The sequence below is a fragment of the Dryobates pubescens genome, chromosome 2, assembly GCF_014839835.1.
Source record: "Dryobates pubescens isolate bDryPub1 chromosome 2, bDryPub1.pri, whole genome shotgun sequence".
Classification (NCBI taxonomy): Eukaryota; Metazoa; Chordata; class Aves; order Piciformes; family Picidae; genus Dryobates; species Dryobates pubescens.
This window is the reverse complement of record NC_071613.1, coordinates 13,071,916-13,089,977: the sequence shown is the minus strand read 5'-3', so window position 1 is coordinate 13,089,977 and position 18,062 is coordinate 13,071,916. Positions and strand designations below refer to the sequence as shown.

At 47.4% G+C, this 18,062-nt stretch overlaps 1 protein-coding gene across 1 annotated transcript in view; it reads left to right on the top strand.

Moving 5' to 3' along the window:
- DUSP10 (dual specificity phosphatase 10) overlaps positions 1-14,164 on the top strand; it is a 30,825-nt gene extending 16,661 nt beyond the window's left edge. Inside the window, exons 3-4 of the mRNA XM_054170265.1 lie at positions 8,520-8,897; positions 13,877-14,164. Coding sequence (XP_054026240.1) covers positions 8,520-8,897; positions 13,877-14,142 — 644 coding nt within the window. The 3' untranslated portion in view covers positions 14,143-14,164. The remainder of the gene's footprint in view (positions 1-8,519; positions 8,898-13,876) is intronic.
- The last annotated feature ends 3,898 nt before the right edge of the window (positions 14,165-18,062 follow it).

The following is an 18,062-nucleotide window of genomic DNA, read 5'->3' as shown; positions in this document are numbered from 1 at the left end:
AAGATAAGTGCATCTTGCTTGAGCATGGTGCTATAGTCTGTTGCATGTCCTGCCCATGGTACAGGAGCAGCCTGAGTGCTTGCATTAAAGCAATCACAGGATGTTAGGGGGTTGGAAGGGACCTCTGGAGATCGAGTCCAGCCCCCCTGCCAGAGCAGGACCATAGAATCTCTAGCACAAGTTGCACAGGAACACATCCAGATGCATCCTCAAAGTCTCCAGAGAAGGAGACTCCCCAACCTCTCTGGGGAGCCTGTTTCAGGGCTCTGTGATCCTCACAGTGAAGAAGTTCCTCCTCATGTTGAGGTGGAACCTCCTGTGCTGGAGTTTGTATCCATTACCCCTTGTCCTGTCACTGGGTGCAACAGAGAACAATGCCACCCTGCACCCTCTGAGTGCTGTTGGTGGCATAGCAGGGGGGTGTAGGCATGGTTCCTGGACCATCCTGCCAGGCTAAGGCAGGAGACAGCACTGGATGAAGGAAGCATCTGGACAGTACCTGGTCTCTATTTTTACATTCTGGAATTGCATTTGCTTAACCTTGAGGCATCCTGCAGTTTGAATTAACTTGACACAAAGTCATCTGTTCATTAATAACACAGGAGCAGTTTAATTGTTGTCTTAGTGGAAAAATACATGAGACTGTCATCAGCTGTTGCTTCTGGCAGTGCTTTCCTGCAGTAATGTAAATAAATGAGGTCACAGGTTTAAAGGAACAGGCTGTACTTGCACAAACTCAAAGCGTCATCTTAAACAGGCACCAATTGTTGGGGTACCTCTGTCCTGCATCCCACATGCTCACTGCAACTTTTCAACCTCCAACACACTCAAATGCAGCCACAGAGGCTTGGTTCGCTATGTTGGTACTGACAGAGAGCACATGCTGAATGGGTGCTCTTAAATTTGATTCCTGAGTGAGTGAAGCTATAGGTGGCCAGAACCCTGGTATCACCAAGTTCTCTGCTGTTCCCCTTGAGAGCTCAGCAGCTCAAGAGAAGGGGAAGTTAAAGACTTAATATCGCCTCTGCTGATCATAGAATTGTTAGGGTTGGAAGGGACCTCAAGGATCATCTAGTTCCAATCCCCCTGCTATGGGCAGGGACACCTCACACTACATCAGGTTCCTCACAGCCATATCCAGCCTGGCCTTCAAAACCTCCAGGGATGAGGCTTCCACCACCTCCCTGGGCAACCTGTGCCAGTGTCTCACCACCCTCATGGGGAAGAACTTCCTAACATCCAATCTGAATCTACCCATTTCTATTTTTGCTCCATTCCCCCTAGTCCTATCATTACCTGACACCTCCCCAGCTTTCTTGTAGATCCCTTCAGAGATACTGGAAGGCCACAATAATGTGGTCTCAGAGCCTTCTCTTCTCCAGACTGAAGAGCTCCAACTCTCTCAGGATGTCCTCATAAGAGAGGTGCTCCAGCTTCACAGCATCCTGGGACGACTTCTCTTCTCAAGCATGCCTGTTTTGGTGGTTTTGGTTTTGTTGTGGGGGGTTTTCATGTTGAGTGTGGCTTTGTTGTTGGGGTTTGGTTTTTTTGGTGGTATTGTAATCAAGGATGAGCAGATCCAGAAATCTGCCTGCACAGCTCTGAAAGCTGTATAAAAGCTCTGTTTGTCTCTCAGGCCCACGTGTTCTCTCCAAATGTGGAACCCACATCTGCAGTCTGTCATGGTTTTGAAAATGTGCTGCTGTTTGTAGTTGTGGTGGGAACACCCAGTACCTGCCCTGCTCAGAGCAAAGGAGGGCCAGGACGCTGAGGTAACACCGAGGTGCTGCTGTCGGGGGAGGGTATTGCGTGGTAGTTGCCTCTCTGAGCTCTCTCTCCCTGTAGAGGCAACAAGGTCACCTACTCCCTTGACTGGGAGGTAAGATCCTGTTTCCAGATAGGAAATGTATTGCAAATTTACTGAAAGATGTTGTAATCCCACATCCTCGTTTGCATGTAGCACCCAGCCTTGGAGCTGCAGTGTTGGTTGAAAGAGGTGCCAAAGATGACACAGGAGGAGGGCATGTTACTGTAGTCCTTGGATTTCAATTCTGAATCTCACCTTAAACAATGCAAAAACTACACACACACACAAACCTCACCAAGACCCAAACAAAGCCAAAACCATCACTCAAACCACCACCAACTAAACCAAGCAAACAAAACCCCACCCAAAACACAAACCTCAACAAATAACACCAAAAAAAAACACCCCACAAAAAGACACTGACCCAACCCAAATAACCCTCCCAACCACAATCCCCAAACTAAAACAATCTAAAATAAGAGCTAAACAAGAAGCAAACAAGCCCCTCTTGTACAAAAGGTGTATAGCTTGAGGTAAGGCTTTTTTTCCCCCCCTTGCTGTTGGCTGAAAATGATTGCTTCTAGTGCAGGGTCGTAGTCCCTTGTAAGAAAGAGTTGGTTGCCTAGTTCCTGCCTTACCTCTTGTGCCTGTTTTGCATCATATTTGCCCTCTCCTGATAGCAAATGACAGGCACCATGCTTGGCATGGTTATTTTTTCATGCAAGCACCACACTGCTTGTCGTCTCTTATTTGTTCAGAGCTGATCTGGCTTCTGTCCAGCTGCTCACCTGGCCTCGTAGCGCTGGTGCAAGCCCTGGGCTCCTGGGTGGCTGTGGGGGCTGGGAACTCTGTGTGCAGCTGCTGCCTGGGTGCTGCCCAGCAGGGTGTTTTGAAGAACATTAAGCAAGATGTTGATGTGCAGATGGTTGCAAAGACCTTGAGGAAATGTGTGGAGAGCTGGAGCATGTATGATGCTGATTTGATACTTCCCAGCAGTTTTGAGGTCTCAGACAATCCAAAGTCTGTTGTCACCCTAACTGTTCTGTCAGGGCAGGATGTTGGAAGATGTGTCACACTGATAACTGCCAACCAAAATAGCTGGCTTTTGCATCAGTGGTGAGCAACAGCCCTCAGTCTTCTGTTGTGTTCCACTAGATAGCAGGCAAGGCCATCTGCTGTGATGGGTCACAGGATGTTAGAGGTTGGAAGGGAATGCTGGAGGTCATCGAGTCCAACCCCCCCTTGCAGAGCAGGACCATGGAATCTAGCATAGGTCTCACAGGGATGCTCCCAGATGAGTCTTGAAAGTCTCCAGAGAAAGAGACTCCACAACTTCTCTGAGGAGCCTGTTCCAGTGCTCTGTGACCCTCACAGTGAAGAAGTTCCTCCTCATGTTGAGGTGGAACCTCCTGTGCTGGAGTTTATATCCATTGCCCCTTGTTCTGTCACAGGGTGCAACTGAGCAGAGTCTGTCCCCTCCCTCTTGACATCCAGCCCTGAGGTATTTATAAATATTTATTAAATGCCCTTTCAGTCTTCTCCAGACTAAAAAGCCCTAGGTCCCTCAGCCTCTCCTGCTTCATTGATTTATTTCATTACAGAAGAAATACCTTGGGTTCCCCCGTGTGCTGGGCACCCTTCTATGTCCATCTTCATTTGGACTGGGGTAGGTTCAGCTCCCCTGAAAGCCTCTCTAGCAGCTGCCTGGAGCCCTTGGGATGTTTTCCACATCCTTGCCTGAGCTGCATCAAACATTGTGGGTGGCTCAAGCTTTTCACTGTACTATGGTGATTAAATCTGTGTGGTGTGTTTAAAGCTAGAAGAGACAGGTTACAAGCATGACATTCTGTAGAGGGGAGCATTTGTGGCTTATCTAGCCGTTGGCATTTTGATTTGTCATTGAAGGTGGCTAGAGGGCTGAGTCTAGGCTTCATGGCTGTTGCTGGAACTGCTGGTGCATGTTGCTCTGCATGCTAATGGTCTTTCTAGGTGGCCATATTCTGTTGCCTCTCTGTATGTGATTAAGGCTTTTTGCAAGTAGGAACTGAAAAGCTACTTCTAAAATGCATTGTATTTTTGTGCTAGTGAGAGGTTAATATTCTATTCTATTCTATTCTATTCTATTCTATTCTATTCTGCCAGACTGTGCTTCTCTTCTCTGTTTCCTGTTAGTGCTCTCTAACACTTCCTTCATGCCGAGTTTGGAAGTGCTTGAGCAGCCTTAAGCACAAACCAGCTTCTCTTACAACCACGAGTGGAGTCTCTGCATCCAGACCTTGAGCTTCCTTGTGATCTGGAGTTGCTGTCAGTAACAGTGATACGTAGCGGTCAAGCATTGGAATTAGGTTGCTCAGGGAGGTGGTGGAGTCACCATCCCTGGTGGTGTTCAAGAAATGTGTGGACATGGCATTTGGGACATGGTTTAATGGCCATGGTGGTCTTAGGTTAATGATTGGACTCGATGATCTTAGAGGTCTATTACAATTGTAACAATTCTATGAGTCTATGTTTTGGTCCTTGCTGAGTTTAATGAATCAGCTCTTAGACCAGGCTTGCAGTAGCTGTGTGTTGGCCTCCTCTCCAGGTACAGCTTTTTCTGTCACACTCCTGTCTCCTGCTGCACAAAGGCTTTAAGTGCTGAAATGGCCACTGCTTGACAAAGGAATACAGATGCACTTGAATACCCTGTACATTCTATTCACTTTCATGTGGAAAGCTCATCCCTCTTGCATTCTTTGTGGCTGCTCGTAATGAACTTTGCTTGGACCTTTTTGGGGCATTAGTCTTATGAAACTGGAGAAAAACCTGTGAGTTATGCATACATGAGCACTTTAATGACACTAGTGATTCCTAAATTAGCTCGGGGTAAGGATCACATGTGGTGAATGTGGCAAGAGGGGATTAAAGGAACAGTGTTCCTAAGGTGTCTGGATCGTGGTTTGGGACCTGCATGACTTGTATGGCAGTGCAGATCCAATCTAAGCTTCTACTCCTGGCTTTAGAGTTCAGCTTCCTTCCACGACTGCATCTTGCTGCATCCTTTCTGAGTGTCCAGTCCACTGCTCACATCTGAGCCAGTTCAGGTTGATATACTCTCCCCAGTAAGGTGTTTCAAGGATGTTTGCTCTGAGGGTTGCTTGGCTGTGGTACTTTACATATTGCTTGAGCTGACTTTTTAACTCTCTGGCCACCCATATGAGGGAGGAGAACGAGGAGGGATGTGGACTGACATTAGGAAAGGTGATGTCTTCACTAATGAATGACAGGAAGGAAATTGTGGATGAAGCTGCTGTATGTTTGCTCCATTTGTTTGGGCATCTTCCATGTGGTGTATTTGGGGTTGTATTCCCATCATTTGGCCTGATGCTCCTGTTGGAGTGGTGCTGATTGCCCTGCACCTCTTGATCTCTTCTGTGTACAGTGATAACAGGAGCTCTGCCCAGTGTAATGGTCTCTTGTCCTCCTCACCCTGTTCTTGTCTATGGGCCAAAGCTCACACTGAGGAAAAGTTAGTCACAGTGACTTCTGGGCAGGCAGAGGCTCTGCAAGGAGAACATAGATGGTGAGTAAAGAGCTTGCTCTAGACTCTGCAGCCCTACTGTATCTTTAAAGGTGGCTGATGAGGCAGGATGATGTCTGCCACACCATCAGTGTGTATGCACTTGAATGATGAAGCAATGGAATCCTGCCTCTGCCTTTGTCTGCTTACTCCCAGAAGGCAGCAGGGGATATGGAGAATAAGTGTTGGCTCTGGAGTCACTAAAGTCACTTTTTTCCCCTCCCCAGGGGTTTCCTGGGGAATCTCAGCATGCTCTGGTTATTGATTGAAGAGCAGTGTTGAAGCAGAATGGATTGTTTTCCTATGCAGGAGGACAGGAGTGTGAGATAGGGCTTAGCCTTTCGTCCAGACTCCAGGCTGGGGCTGTTGGTTTGGATGAGACTTCAAACATCTTCAGCCTGAGGACCATAGTCTTTTCTTGCATAGACTTGAGACTTTTCAGACTCTGTCAAGGGCAGATGGCAGCCAAGCTCAGATTTTTGTTCTTGCTCTGTTTTCCACCCTGCTCCCCTGTTGTAACAACTTCACAAGTAGAGATCTTTAAGGCAGATCTCTTTCTGCTGTCTACAGGACAAGAGCAAAGAGCTGAAGACAAGCATACTTTTGAGGCAGGGGAAGTGCTCTGCCTTTCAGAGAATCACAGAGTTGTTTTGGTGGGAAAAGACCTTTAACATCATCAAGTCCAACCATCAGCCTAAGACCACCATGGCCATTGAGCCATGTCCCGGAGTGCCACGTCCACACATTTCTTGGACACCTCCATGGTCAGCCTGTTCCAATGCCTGACCATGCTTTCAGTAAAGAAATTTTTCTGAATATCCAACCTAAACCTCCCCTGGCACAGTTTCAGGCTATGAAATTTCAGAATTTTATGACAATTCAAGGATTTGTGGGAAAGTGAGTTACCAGCAGTGTGTGAAGAAGTCTAGATGTTAAAAAGGACACACATTAGAGGGTCGTAGTCTAGTCTGGGTGCCTTGTGCTCAACCTGTGTTTCATGGGCCATTGATCTGCTCCCTGGGTGTGTCCCACCCTGTGCACAGGTGTGTGGACATTGGAGTTGCAGCACTCAAGGGACAGGAAGCAAAGTCCTTTGCCATGTGGCAGCATGTTTTGCTTTAGTTCAAAATCTTCCTTCCCTTAGATAACTGTAAAAGAACATGAGGAAAAACCCCCAAACAAATCCACTTCCCCCCCTCTTATTTTCTTTATTTCCTTTTAGATAACATTATTGGGATGGTGACATTGAGTATTTTACTTTGGCTAGTGTAAGCTCCTTCTAGTACTGAGTTGGGTTTGGGTTTTTTTGTTTGTTTGTTCATTTCTTGGGTGTTTTTTTTTTTTGGTGTGGTTTTCTTTTGGCTTGCATGAAAGTACAGTAGAATCTGAACACTTGACCCAACTCAATGCAGTGCCTGCATGTATCCTGGTAGACCATCACCATGTGCTTTTGTGGTCGAGGCAGGGGGGGATGTAGGGCTGCATTTCTCCTCTTTTTCTGCCTCTTTCTTTTGGAGGAGCCACCTGTTAGCATTACATCAGCGGCTCCCAGGAACGCCGCTGCCTCCTACCAAAGGCCTTACACAAAGTAGTTCTTCTTGTATTGTTTGTGCTCAAAGAGCTGATGTCATGCCAGCTGATGTCATTGTGTGCTTTGTGTAATCGCTATGGAAACCAGGCAGGTGGGGAGCCTGGGGCTGATGTAATTGCTGAATGAGGTGTAGAAAGGAGGTCTGGTTTGCTGGCCCCGGTTCTGTGGAACTGCCCTCTTGGGGGGGAAGGAAAGAAAAAAAAAGGGGGAGAAAATGCTGCTTGAAAAACCCAGCAAGATGTGCAACAGAGCCAAGGGACACACAAGCTGAAAAAGTGACTTCTGCTCTTCTCCTACCCCCTCAGATCCATTTCCCAATCCATATTAGTATCCTAAAAATAACACTTGGTAGATATTTGCAGGCTGGCAGGGCAGGAAAAGGAGAGCTGTTTGCCCTGTCTTGAGCGAGCACCTCGGTGGCTGTCAGATTCCAAGGAGTGGTCTTTTGTTTGGCTGCATGAATATGTACAAACCCTTTCCTGGAGCAGAGCAATGAGCTGCACCCACCCCTCCGTGGGGGCATTGGATGGGGGTAAGCCCCGCAGGGGTGATTCTGGAGGCTGAATCTGCTGTGGACAGCTAAAATACCATGCTGGCTGGCTGGCTGGCTGCTTTGCTTTAGGCTTGGTCATCATTTTGGTGAGGCTTTCCTCCTTGGAAAAATGCCTTTTGTCTTTACCCTGCTGACTGTGCCTCCTCCCTTGGCCTTGTAGGTGAGGCAGCCCCAGCACACTGATGTTGCACAGAGGTGTGTTTTTCCTCCAGGCCTGTTCCTTGGCACTGTCAGCCTCGTGGAGGGGAGAACAGTGTGAGCTGCTGATTCATGCCACTCATGCTGTTGGTGACTGTGCCTAGCATTGGTCTCGGGGATGGTGGTGGAGGCGGCATTGGAGCCAGGTCCACGCTTGGTGGCCTCGGCATATCCTCCAAAGTTTGATGTGTTAACGCCCATCCTGGAAGCAGGGGGAGGAGGGCTTGTAAGAGCCTTGCCCTCCCTTGCAGGGCGTTTTCACCCTGGGAAACAGTTAATCTGCTCCACTCCCCCTCCCCTGTCCATCAAGGGTATAAAGAGGAGGACACTGCAGCCTTAGCTCTCTTGGGCCCTGCCTTTGCTTGGACGAGGAGTGCTGGTGACTGTGCTTCTCTGCCACGTGGTCAGGCCTGATCCTTCTCCCTGCTGCCTCCTTGCTTCTTCAGAGAGACTGCTTTTGTATTCTTGTTTTTGGTTTTTCTTTCTTCCTCCCATCCATCCTTGTTCCTTGTCCTTGTGAACCTTACCTGTTATTGTTTTATATATATATATATAGTTTAAAGAAAATGATTTACCCCTCTACTTCCAAGCCAACTCCAAATTATCTCTTGGTGGATTTGCTCCTTCCCTTTCTTTTTCCTCTCTGTTGGGAAGGAGGAGGGGGGAGCGGGAGAGGGATTCTCAGGCTTGCCCCCATCTGAGCTCTTAAGCCCCAGTTAAGGCTCAAACCACCACACAAAGAAAGGCCGGTCCAAAGCACCACTGACCTCAGGGTGCCTAACCAAAGTGTCTGCTTGGTCTTTCTTCCCAGGAGGACTCAGCGGTTTCAAGCAGAACCATGAAAACCTCTGCGACAACTCCCTCCAGCTGCAAGAGTGCCCGGAGGGGGGAGGAGGGGGCGGTGCGTCCGCCGTGCCCCCCACGCTACCTCAGTCCATCCCCACCACGCCGGACATCGAGAACGCTGAGCTCACCCCCATCCTGCCCTTCCTCTTCCTTGGGAACGAGCACGACGCTCAGGACTTGGAGAAGATGCAGAGGATGAACATAGGCTACGTCATCAACGTGACCACCCACCTGCCCCTCTACCACTACGAGAAGGGCATGTTCAACTACAAGCGGCTCCCCGCTACCGACAGCAACAAGCAGAACCTCAGGCAGTACTTCGAAGAGGCTTTTGAGTTCATTGGTAATTACCCTTTCCCACAGTGTTTCTGGAGAACTCGTGGGTCTCAAGCAGTTCAAATCTGGAGAAGAGGAGGCTCAGGGGAGACCTAATTGCTGTCTATAACTACCTGAAGGGAGGTTGTAGCCTGGTGGGGGATGGTCTCTTCTCCCAGGCAACCAGCAACAGAACAAGAGGACACGGTCTCAAGCTGTGCAGGGGGAAGTTTAGGCTTGATCTTAGAAAGAAGTTCTTCACAGAGAGATTGCCCCTTGGAATGGGCTGCCCAGGGAGGTGGTGGGGTCAGCATCACTGGAGATACTTAAGAAAAGCTTGGATGAGGCACTTAGTGCCATGGTCTAGTTGATTAGTTAGGGCTGGGTGATCAGTTGGACTTGGTGGTCTTGGAGATCTCTTCCAGCCTGTGTGATTCTGTGTGACTGGAAATGCTCTTGTGTGTTCCTACCTGTTGTAAGATTCTAGAGTGGATTTTATGCTTCGCTGGCTGCCCTAAAGGCTGCAGAAAGCCATATTGACTTTTGTTTCGGTTGTCAGAAAGGCTGAGCACCTCATGTTTCTACTCCTCCTCATCTCTGGCATATGTAGTTGAGCAACCTGGGGGGCACAGTTTTTATTCATTGATAGTGATCCCTACCTCCAAGCTTCCAAATTCAGGAAACCCCAGAAAACTGAGACCTCTCTTCTTGATGCATTTGTGTTCCCTGTTTCCACAGTGGCTTCCAGCCAGTTTTTCATAGTAACTATCCTTAACGATGGCTGAGGCTTTCCTAGCTTAATTTCATGTGAGAACTGACAAACCTTCACAGTTCACTTGTTCTACCATCAGATTTATAACTTCAGAGTGTATGCATGGATGAGTGGATTGTGATGAAAACTTGTATTAATAAGGCTCTAAAGCTTGTAGGCTGTGAGAGAGTTCACCACAGACATGCAGCATGCTGAGGAGATTGCTGGAGAAATGACACAGCAATGTCACCCTGCTACTATTCATGCAGCACAGCCCTCAGCCAAGTCTAGTGGCAGCTTCCGCTCTGGTTGGTCATCTAGGCTAAAGCCAGGTGGCCTCTTGAAGCCAGGCTGGCCAGTAAGGACATAAGTACATGATCCTGAAAGCTTTTGAGGACTTTCCCTTGTCCCTTTATGTCTTTGTGGACACAGCTTTGGCAGCATGGTGAGCGTCCAGCACAAGAGCACGTCCCAAGAGGTTTTGTGAAATATGCTGGGAGGAACCACTGGCATGTAGTCTTCAGCAACCACTGACATGGAGTTTTATTTCCTTGTGCTGAGGTTGGGCTAATCTCTTTACCAAGGCTTCAGGTCCTGTGGTGGAGGACTAGCCAAAGGAAATGTGCTTGTGTGCTGTATTACATCTTAAGGCCTTAGCTGACCCCGTGCTGAAGTGGGGTGCAGAGCTGTTTTCCTCCCTGCCCTCAAACTATCAGTGTTCATGGCCTTTGAGGAGTGGGTTTGCAGCTCCTGAAGCTCTCCCTGCTTTGTGCTAGCTCTCCAGCAAAGATTGGGCTGCTGTCGTGGGACTGGGTCCCAGAGCAGGAGGTCCAAGCTCAGCATATTCTTCTGAGTCCATCTGCCCTGGTGGTATGCGTGGGCAGGGGCAGGCTGCTCTGAAACAGACAGCTCGTCGGCCTGGCCTGGCTGTGTTTTGGCTGGCGGGGGGGCACTGTGTGCTGATGCAGCTACTCCAGTGAAGGTGAACAGGCAAATGCTTGCTTACACTGCAGTTCAGATGGAGGGGCAGTGCTAAATCTTGAGTCTTACCTATGAGAGCTCCTTCTGGGAGCCCCTGGGCTTCTCTACAGTGGTCTCTACTTAAACCCAAATTTTCTCCAGTGTTCATAGCTCAACCCCAAACTGCTGATTACTTTGTGCATGGGAACACAGACTCCCCTTTTTGTGTGAAGAGAAGCCCTCTCCAAGGTCAGGGGAGAGGTAACCTCACTTTGGTTCTTTGGGAAATAAAACTAGAGCAGGAAATCCAGTAAAATATTAAATGTTGAATTCCACAAGATGGGGAAATGCAATAAGGCTAAGCTTACATGAAGAAACTGCAAAGCTCTGCTGAGGCCCTTCTGGAGTGGGAGTGAGCCTTCTGCTCCCAGCATCCCAATGAACTGCAGGATTAGAGCTCTCCAAACCACTGAAAGATAGTGTTTGGTTTCTGACCTTACCAAGGGCAGAGAAAATAGCCTTGCTCTGAAAAGGCTTAGAAAATGTTTCAACCCCCATTTTATTTTTCCTTTTTAATAATTACAGCTTGAGGGTCTGTCTGTATTTTTAAAAGACAAATATTTCTCCATTGAGAGTTTCTTCTCCACAGCAAATTTAGCCAGCTGGGAAAGGAACTAGTCAAAGCTTTCCCTTCCTCAGGGTAAACTTTAAATTGCATTTCAGAAGGTTTGGAAATGCTTAAACAGTCAATCATTGCCCTGTGTTTCTTTAAATATACCCTGGAAAAAACCCACAGCCAAACCTAGGTTTAGCTAAGACTAAAGCCATAGGAAGTGAAATCATCATAAACTCTCTGGAAAAGTGTGTCCAAATGAGCTAGAAAGGTTCAGCTTTTGGAAATACTAACAGGCTAAAAATGTCTAGAGGGAAGCTGGCTTCATTCATGCTTTCTCAATACAGGTTGAACACGTATGGTTCATCTTACCCTGCTCTTGGTGGGTTTGGATTCATGCCCAAACTTGCAAATTCATGCTCCTGTAGATTAAAATAGAAGAAATAGATGTAAATGTTACATCTTGAAAGTTTTATCTCCTGTTTTAAAAGCAGGCTGTGGGAGGTGAGGATGACGCAGTAGTGACTCTCCTCTTTTTTGTGTCCTATTAGCATGTGGTTCCAGGGGCTCTGTCCTCCCTAAATCCTGCCCAGGTTGCATCCCTCTAAGTGATAGACCTTGATGGAAAGTGAGTGTGTAATTTTGAGTGCATGTGTGTCTTTATGTGCCTCCCTTTACCCACTGCTTGCAGGGAAGCTCTGGAGGGACAGCTTTCAGCAGAATGCAGTACTTTGCTCAAATCATGAAGAGTCAGAACCATGGAAACATTAAGGCTGAAAAAGACCCCTTAAGATCTAATGCCATCCTCAACCCAACACCACTCTGCTCACTAAACCATGAAGTGCCATGTCTACATGCTTTTTTTTTCAACATCTCCAGGAATGGTGACTCCATCACTTCTCTGGGCAGTCTGTTCCAATGCCTGACCACTCTTGCAGTAAAAAAATTTTTCCTAAAGTATAAAATCTAAGCCACCTTCTGGTGTAATTTGAGATAATTTCCTCTTCTTTCAAGTGGTTACTTGGGAGAAGAGACCAACACCCACCTCACTGCAACCTGCTTTCTGGTAGAGAGCAATAAGGTCTCCCCTAAGCCTCCCCTTCTCCAGAAGGGATGGCAAATCCCTTTTTCACAACACTGAAGGTGACCAAGGCAAAACACACAGAGCTTGAATCAGTCTGAGTTCTCTTACCAGCTCTTATCTTAGACTTATCTTGCTGAGGTGTAAACCAGACCCAGCTCCTGCTTTTGCAGAGATACCATAGCAGAGTGCCCTGTTGGCTTCAAGAGTAACAGTAGAAGTAGAGGACTTGAAACAGATGTATTGTTAGAATTGTGTCTGAAAATGCCTGGGTTTCATGAGGATGGTGTCCTGCTTTGAAAGGCAGGGAGGCTGAGATGCTGACATCATGCAGCAGTGTTATGACAGGGGTGTGGAGATGAAGCCCAAGCTGCTTCATCATGGGCCTTGACCTCCCAAATACATGCTCCCTGATGGCACACGAGGGAGCAGCGTGGCAATGTCTCTCAATATGCAGTTTGTCAAAAAGGGAGGGAAAAGCAAACATGAGGATTTTCTGTGTCAGTTTGGCCTCTGTGTGTCACATTCAGTAACTCTGAAACCCCAAAGGAGGGTTGACTGGGTGGGAGTTGGCCTGGATCAGGAACAGTGTGGCCAGCAGGAGGAGGGAAGTGATCATGCCCCTGCACTCAGCACTGGTGAGGCCGCACTTGAATACTGGGTTCAGTTTTGGGCCCCTCACTACAAGAAGGATGTTAACTTGCTGGAGTGTGTCCAGAGAAGGGTAACAAAGCTGGTGAAGGGTCTGGAGAATAGGTCTGGTGAGGAGTGGCTGAGGAAACCGGGGTCGTTTGGTCCAGAGAAGAAGTGGAGGGGAGACCTTATTGCTCTTTACAGCTACATCAAATGAGATTGTAGTGAGGCAGGGGTTAGTCTCCTCTCCCTAGTATCAGGTGATAGAATGAAAGGATATGGCCTGAAATTGAGTCAGGGGAGGTTTAGGTAGAACATTAGGACAATTTTCTTTACTGCAAGAGTGGTCAGGCACTGGCACAGGCTGCCCAGGGAGGTGGTGGAGTCACCGCCCCTGGAGGCGTTCAAGAAACGTGTGAACACAGCACTTCAGGACACAGTTTAATGGCCACAGTGATCTTAGCTTGATGGTTGGACTCGGTGATCTTAGAGGTCTTTTCCAACTGGAACAGTTCTGGGATTCTATGAAAGACTGCTGTGCTTCTAATCAAATAAAGAGACGTTGGTCTCTTCTCCCAGGCAGCCAGCACCAGAACAAGAGGACACAGTCTCAGGCTGTGCCAGGGGAGGTTTAGGCTGGATGTTAGGAAGAAGTTCTACACAGAGAGAGTGATTGCCCATTGGAATGGGCTGCCCGGGGAGGTGGTGGAGTCACCATCATTGGAGGTGTTCAGGAGGGGACTTGATGGGGTGCTTGGTGCCATGGTTTAGTTGATTAGGTGGGTTGGATTGGTTGATAGGTTGGACATGATGATCTTGAAGGTCTCTTCCAACCTGGTCTGGTCTGGTCTATTCTATTCTATTCTACATTAAGTTACTCTTCATTGTATTGATTTCCTCCCCCCCCACTTCCTTTCTGATTTAGAGACTGACACAAGTCTTACTTCCTTCTGTCTCTCTTCATTCCAGAGGAAGCTCATCAGTGTGGCAAAGGTCTCCTCATCCACTGCCAGGCCGGTGTGTCCCGCTCCGCCACCATCGTTATCGCCTACCTAATGAAGCACACGCGCATGACCATGACGGATGCCTATAAGTTTGTGAAAGGCAAACGACCAATCATTTCCCCTAACCTTAACTTCATGGGGCAGTTATTGGAGTTCGAAGAAGATCTCAACAACGGCGTCACCCCACGGATCCTCACACCAAAGCTGATCGGCGTGGAGACCGTCGTGTGACGGCGAAGCTGCCGGGAGAAACGCTTCCCCACCCCCAAAAGGGGTTTAACCTCTTCTTCAGCCTGATGTGGGGCAGCGACGGGTGGGTCGTGGGGGGGTTTCTTTTTAGCTTTCAAGGTGGGGGTGGGGGGAGGTTTTGTGGCAAACCTCTCTCTCTCTCTTTTTTTTTTTTTTTTGTTTTTGGGGAGGAGAGGTTTTCAAAAGCTCCAAGAACTTCGCCGTGTTTTGGGATGCTGTTGTGAGTTCCTTCCCAGACAGCGGCAGAGCAGGGAGGCTTCAGAGCAAAACAAAAAAGGAGTACTTTTAAAAAAATCAGAACAAAAAAAAGAAGAAATATTTGGCTTTTGTTTGTTTGTTTGTTTTTTTAATGTATTTCCCCCCCCCCCACCGCCTCCTCTCTCCAGCTACTTGTAGAGTTTATGGCTAAAGTAGTCTGTGCAGGTTCATAGACTTGAAGAAACCTAAGTTGATAAACGAAACAGGAACAGCCAAAACAAAGCAGGGGGAAAAAACAAACACCACCACCCCACCCCCCACCAAAACTCCCTGAAACAGAAGGGCCTTGGTTCTGCAAAGGCTTTGCTAAAGATAACCTAGTTAACGCTCACCGATGCAGAGGAAATCAGAGCAGCTTCAGAAGTCTGCAAGGCACTTTTTCACACTCCTGACTCAAAACTAAAGAAGATAAAATAATAATGATAATGATAAGAAAAAACAAACAGGAGAAAAGAAAAGACAAAGTTTCTTTGGCGTGTTTCATGTTCCAGTTCTATTTTTCTATTTTGGGGGGGTGTAAGGTTTTAACAGTAAGGGACTTTGATCATTCTATGCCATATGCCTTCACTGGCTTCTCGTGCAATAATAATTTGGGGTTTGTTTGGAGTGTTCTGTTGAGAGACAGGCTGCCCACTACTAAGATGATGATAATTTTGCAAGGCTGATAGTGCCACAGCAGCCAGCTGGGTTCGGGAAGGATAAATGTCAGCAGTTAATTTCGTTCCTTTGTATGGGTTTGATCCTGGTTACAGCGCCGTGAACCTTGTTACGTCTGTATGTCAGAATGTACACACACACACACATACACACACACAAAACCCCAAGCAAACAACCCCAAGAACGAGCAAAGTTTATTTAAGACTTCTTTTTCGCACAAAGTGTTGGTGTGTTTCAGTTGTCTATGTAAAAAAAAAGAAACAGCAAAGAAAAAGGAAGAAAAAAAAAAAAAAACAACACAACAAAGTTGTTATTATAAACCAGAAAAATCTTTTGGAAAATGTGTGTCCTTTTGATTTCTTGAGCAGTGTTTCCCCTTTGCTTTCTGTGGGTTGGGGGTTTTTGTTTTCTTTCCCATTCTGTACTTTTTGGGTTGTTTTTGGTGTCGTTGCTGTGTATATCTCCTCTCCTCCCCCTACCCCCCCTCCGCCCTGACAAAAGCGGTATCACTTCTTTTGGCATCTCCTCTTGAGTGTTTCCTTCCTGTCCTTTGCTGGTGGAATGTTTTTCCTTTATTTTCTACTGTACACGTTTGCATCCTTCAATTTCTGTAACCGGATTTCTCCTCCCCTCAAAGCTGGGTCAGTTTTGGAGCTGTCCAGTTTGAATTAGCAGCACTAGCGGCGAGGGCTCTCTGGGACAGACCTGTGGGTTCTACAGCTCAGTAGGCATTTTGGAAAAATAAGAAATAAACATTCTCCACTGATTCCTTCTCATCTTCCTGCAATTAGCTTTTTCTATCTTACCAAGTTGTCCGGTTTCTAGAAATACATTGGTCCTGTGTGTGCTGTTCCCTGGCCTCTATAGTCCCTCTCCTTCTGCAGTTCCACCATTCCTGGGAGTTTCTCCTCCTAGGATGTTCCTCTGTCTTGCCCATCTTCATCTGCCTCCACTTCCAGCTGTGTCAGTGTTCAGTGTGGTGCATTTTGTAGGGCTGATGTTTCTGCTTGGCAGAGTCCCATAGGGTGGCTGACTTCTGCTTGCTTTGTTTGTATTTCCTCTTTATTTTCAATGATATGGTATAACCTGATCTCTTCTGGGCTGTGACCAACTCTAAAATACCTGTGGGAGCCTAAACTGAGTTGGGAAGATTCTGTTGTGCAAATTGATGCATCCCCAAAAGTCTGATGGCAGTGAAGGTTTTTCCTAGATGAAAACCCAGATGGACTGAACCAAGTTTTAAACAGGACCTGTCAGAAAACTTAATGTATAATCACATTAGACATGTATATTTTTGTGGACATTTGACTTAAAATGTTGTTACTATACAGCTATTTTCTTGAAACTCATCCCTTTATTAAATTATTTTTCTACTGGAATTGATTTTTTTAATTATTATTATTGGTTTTTGTATTTTTAATTCTTTGATCAGTCTTGGTCCTTTTGCTGAGGTGCCCTTGGCAGCAAGCGTTGCCCAGGTGGCAAAACTCAGACTATGATCACTCCTAGGGGTCAAGGAGAGAGCAGCTGCATAGAAAAGTTACTGTTTGCTGGTTGGAAGCCTCCTTGCTCCTGAACGAAGGAGGTGCTGTACCAAAGATGTTCTCTGTCCTTCCCTCCACCCCACCCTTTCCTTTTGTTTGGGCCCAATCTTTTCCAGCTGTTCTCAATGAACTGCAGGTGCAGGTTGTTCGATGGCAGGGAGTGGGTTATAAAACCTCTGTTTCTTGCCAGAGAAGTAAAAGCAGGTGCAGCAGGGCTGAGGGCTGGCTGGAAAGTTGGTGCTTGCAGCCTCTGTTCCTAGTCCCAGTGCTGTGCCAGGGAAGCATTCAGCAGAGGAGTGTGTGAGCTGCCTGCATGGGACACGGCTCTCCTAAGCATGAGGGGAAGGAGGACTTGGTTCAAAATTGGTCTTCCCTGCTACTGCTGTTTTCTTGTTCCTGTGCTACATGGCCTGATGCGAATGTCTCCAGTGGAAGGAAGGGCCTGCCATGCTGATGTGACTCATGGCATCCTCTGTGGTTCCGCCTCAGCTGCTCCATGCTGGCTTGGATCAAGATCAAGTTCTCAGCTGTGTAAGTTCTTGCATTTGGTATTTATTTTAGCTGAAGAGCAGCCCTCAGTGAGGTACTGGCTGCAGAGAGTCTGATGCATTTGCCTTGGTGAGACTGAGCAGTGCTGCTGTTCCATGCTTGAACATGGAGTTTGGAGGGCTTGCTCCCTGCTGAAGAAACCTCCCCAGCCTCTGTTGTCATTATGGGGGAGAAGTAGTGCCTGATACTGCTCCACACTGCAGTGAACTTGGAAATGATAGTGCCAGGTGATGCAAGGCTGTGAGTGGAGTATGCTGTGGGTCTGCCAGTGGAAGGGATGGGCTGGATCAAACCTCTCCTGTGTGCAGACCCATTCCTTTAGAAAGGACTGGAGCTGGGCTGTAGGAGAGAAGCTCAGGGGGCTTATGTTCCACTGAAGGCAACGCTGGGAAATAGCAGCCTGGGAACCACTTCAAGAGGGGACAGAGTGGGGACAAATGCTGAATTTTTTTGTCAGGCAGAATTTCTTGAAGCCAGCAAATGATATCTTTATGCCTGGGGGCAGGAGAAATTCAATTAGTGTTTGCAGAGTGTTAGAGCACCTGGGAGTCCTGTCTGTGTGCACATGTGTAGGAGATGCCTAATTTCTGGCTCCCAGTATGTTGCCCTGCAAACATGAGCCTGCATATCAGTAGAAGGCCCTTGAGCACCATACACTCCTACCCAGAAAAAAAATAAAAGAGATTTGCTCTCATTTTGAGGAGGAAGCAAGGGCTGGGGGACACAACTGTGAGGCAGTTTAAAGAGCCATTGGTGTTGTCCTGCCACAGAAATCTCCAGAAAGCCTTACTTCTGATTTTGAGTCTCTGGCACATATTTTTATTTTGGAGAAGGGAGGCTAGATCAGCAATCTCCTGTAGCACATTTACAGCCTCTCTGAGACAGGGCACAGCT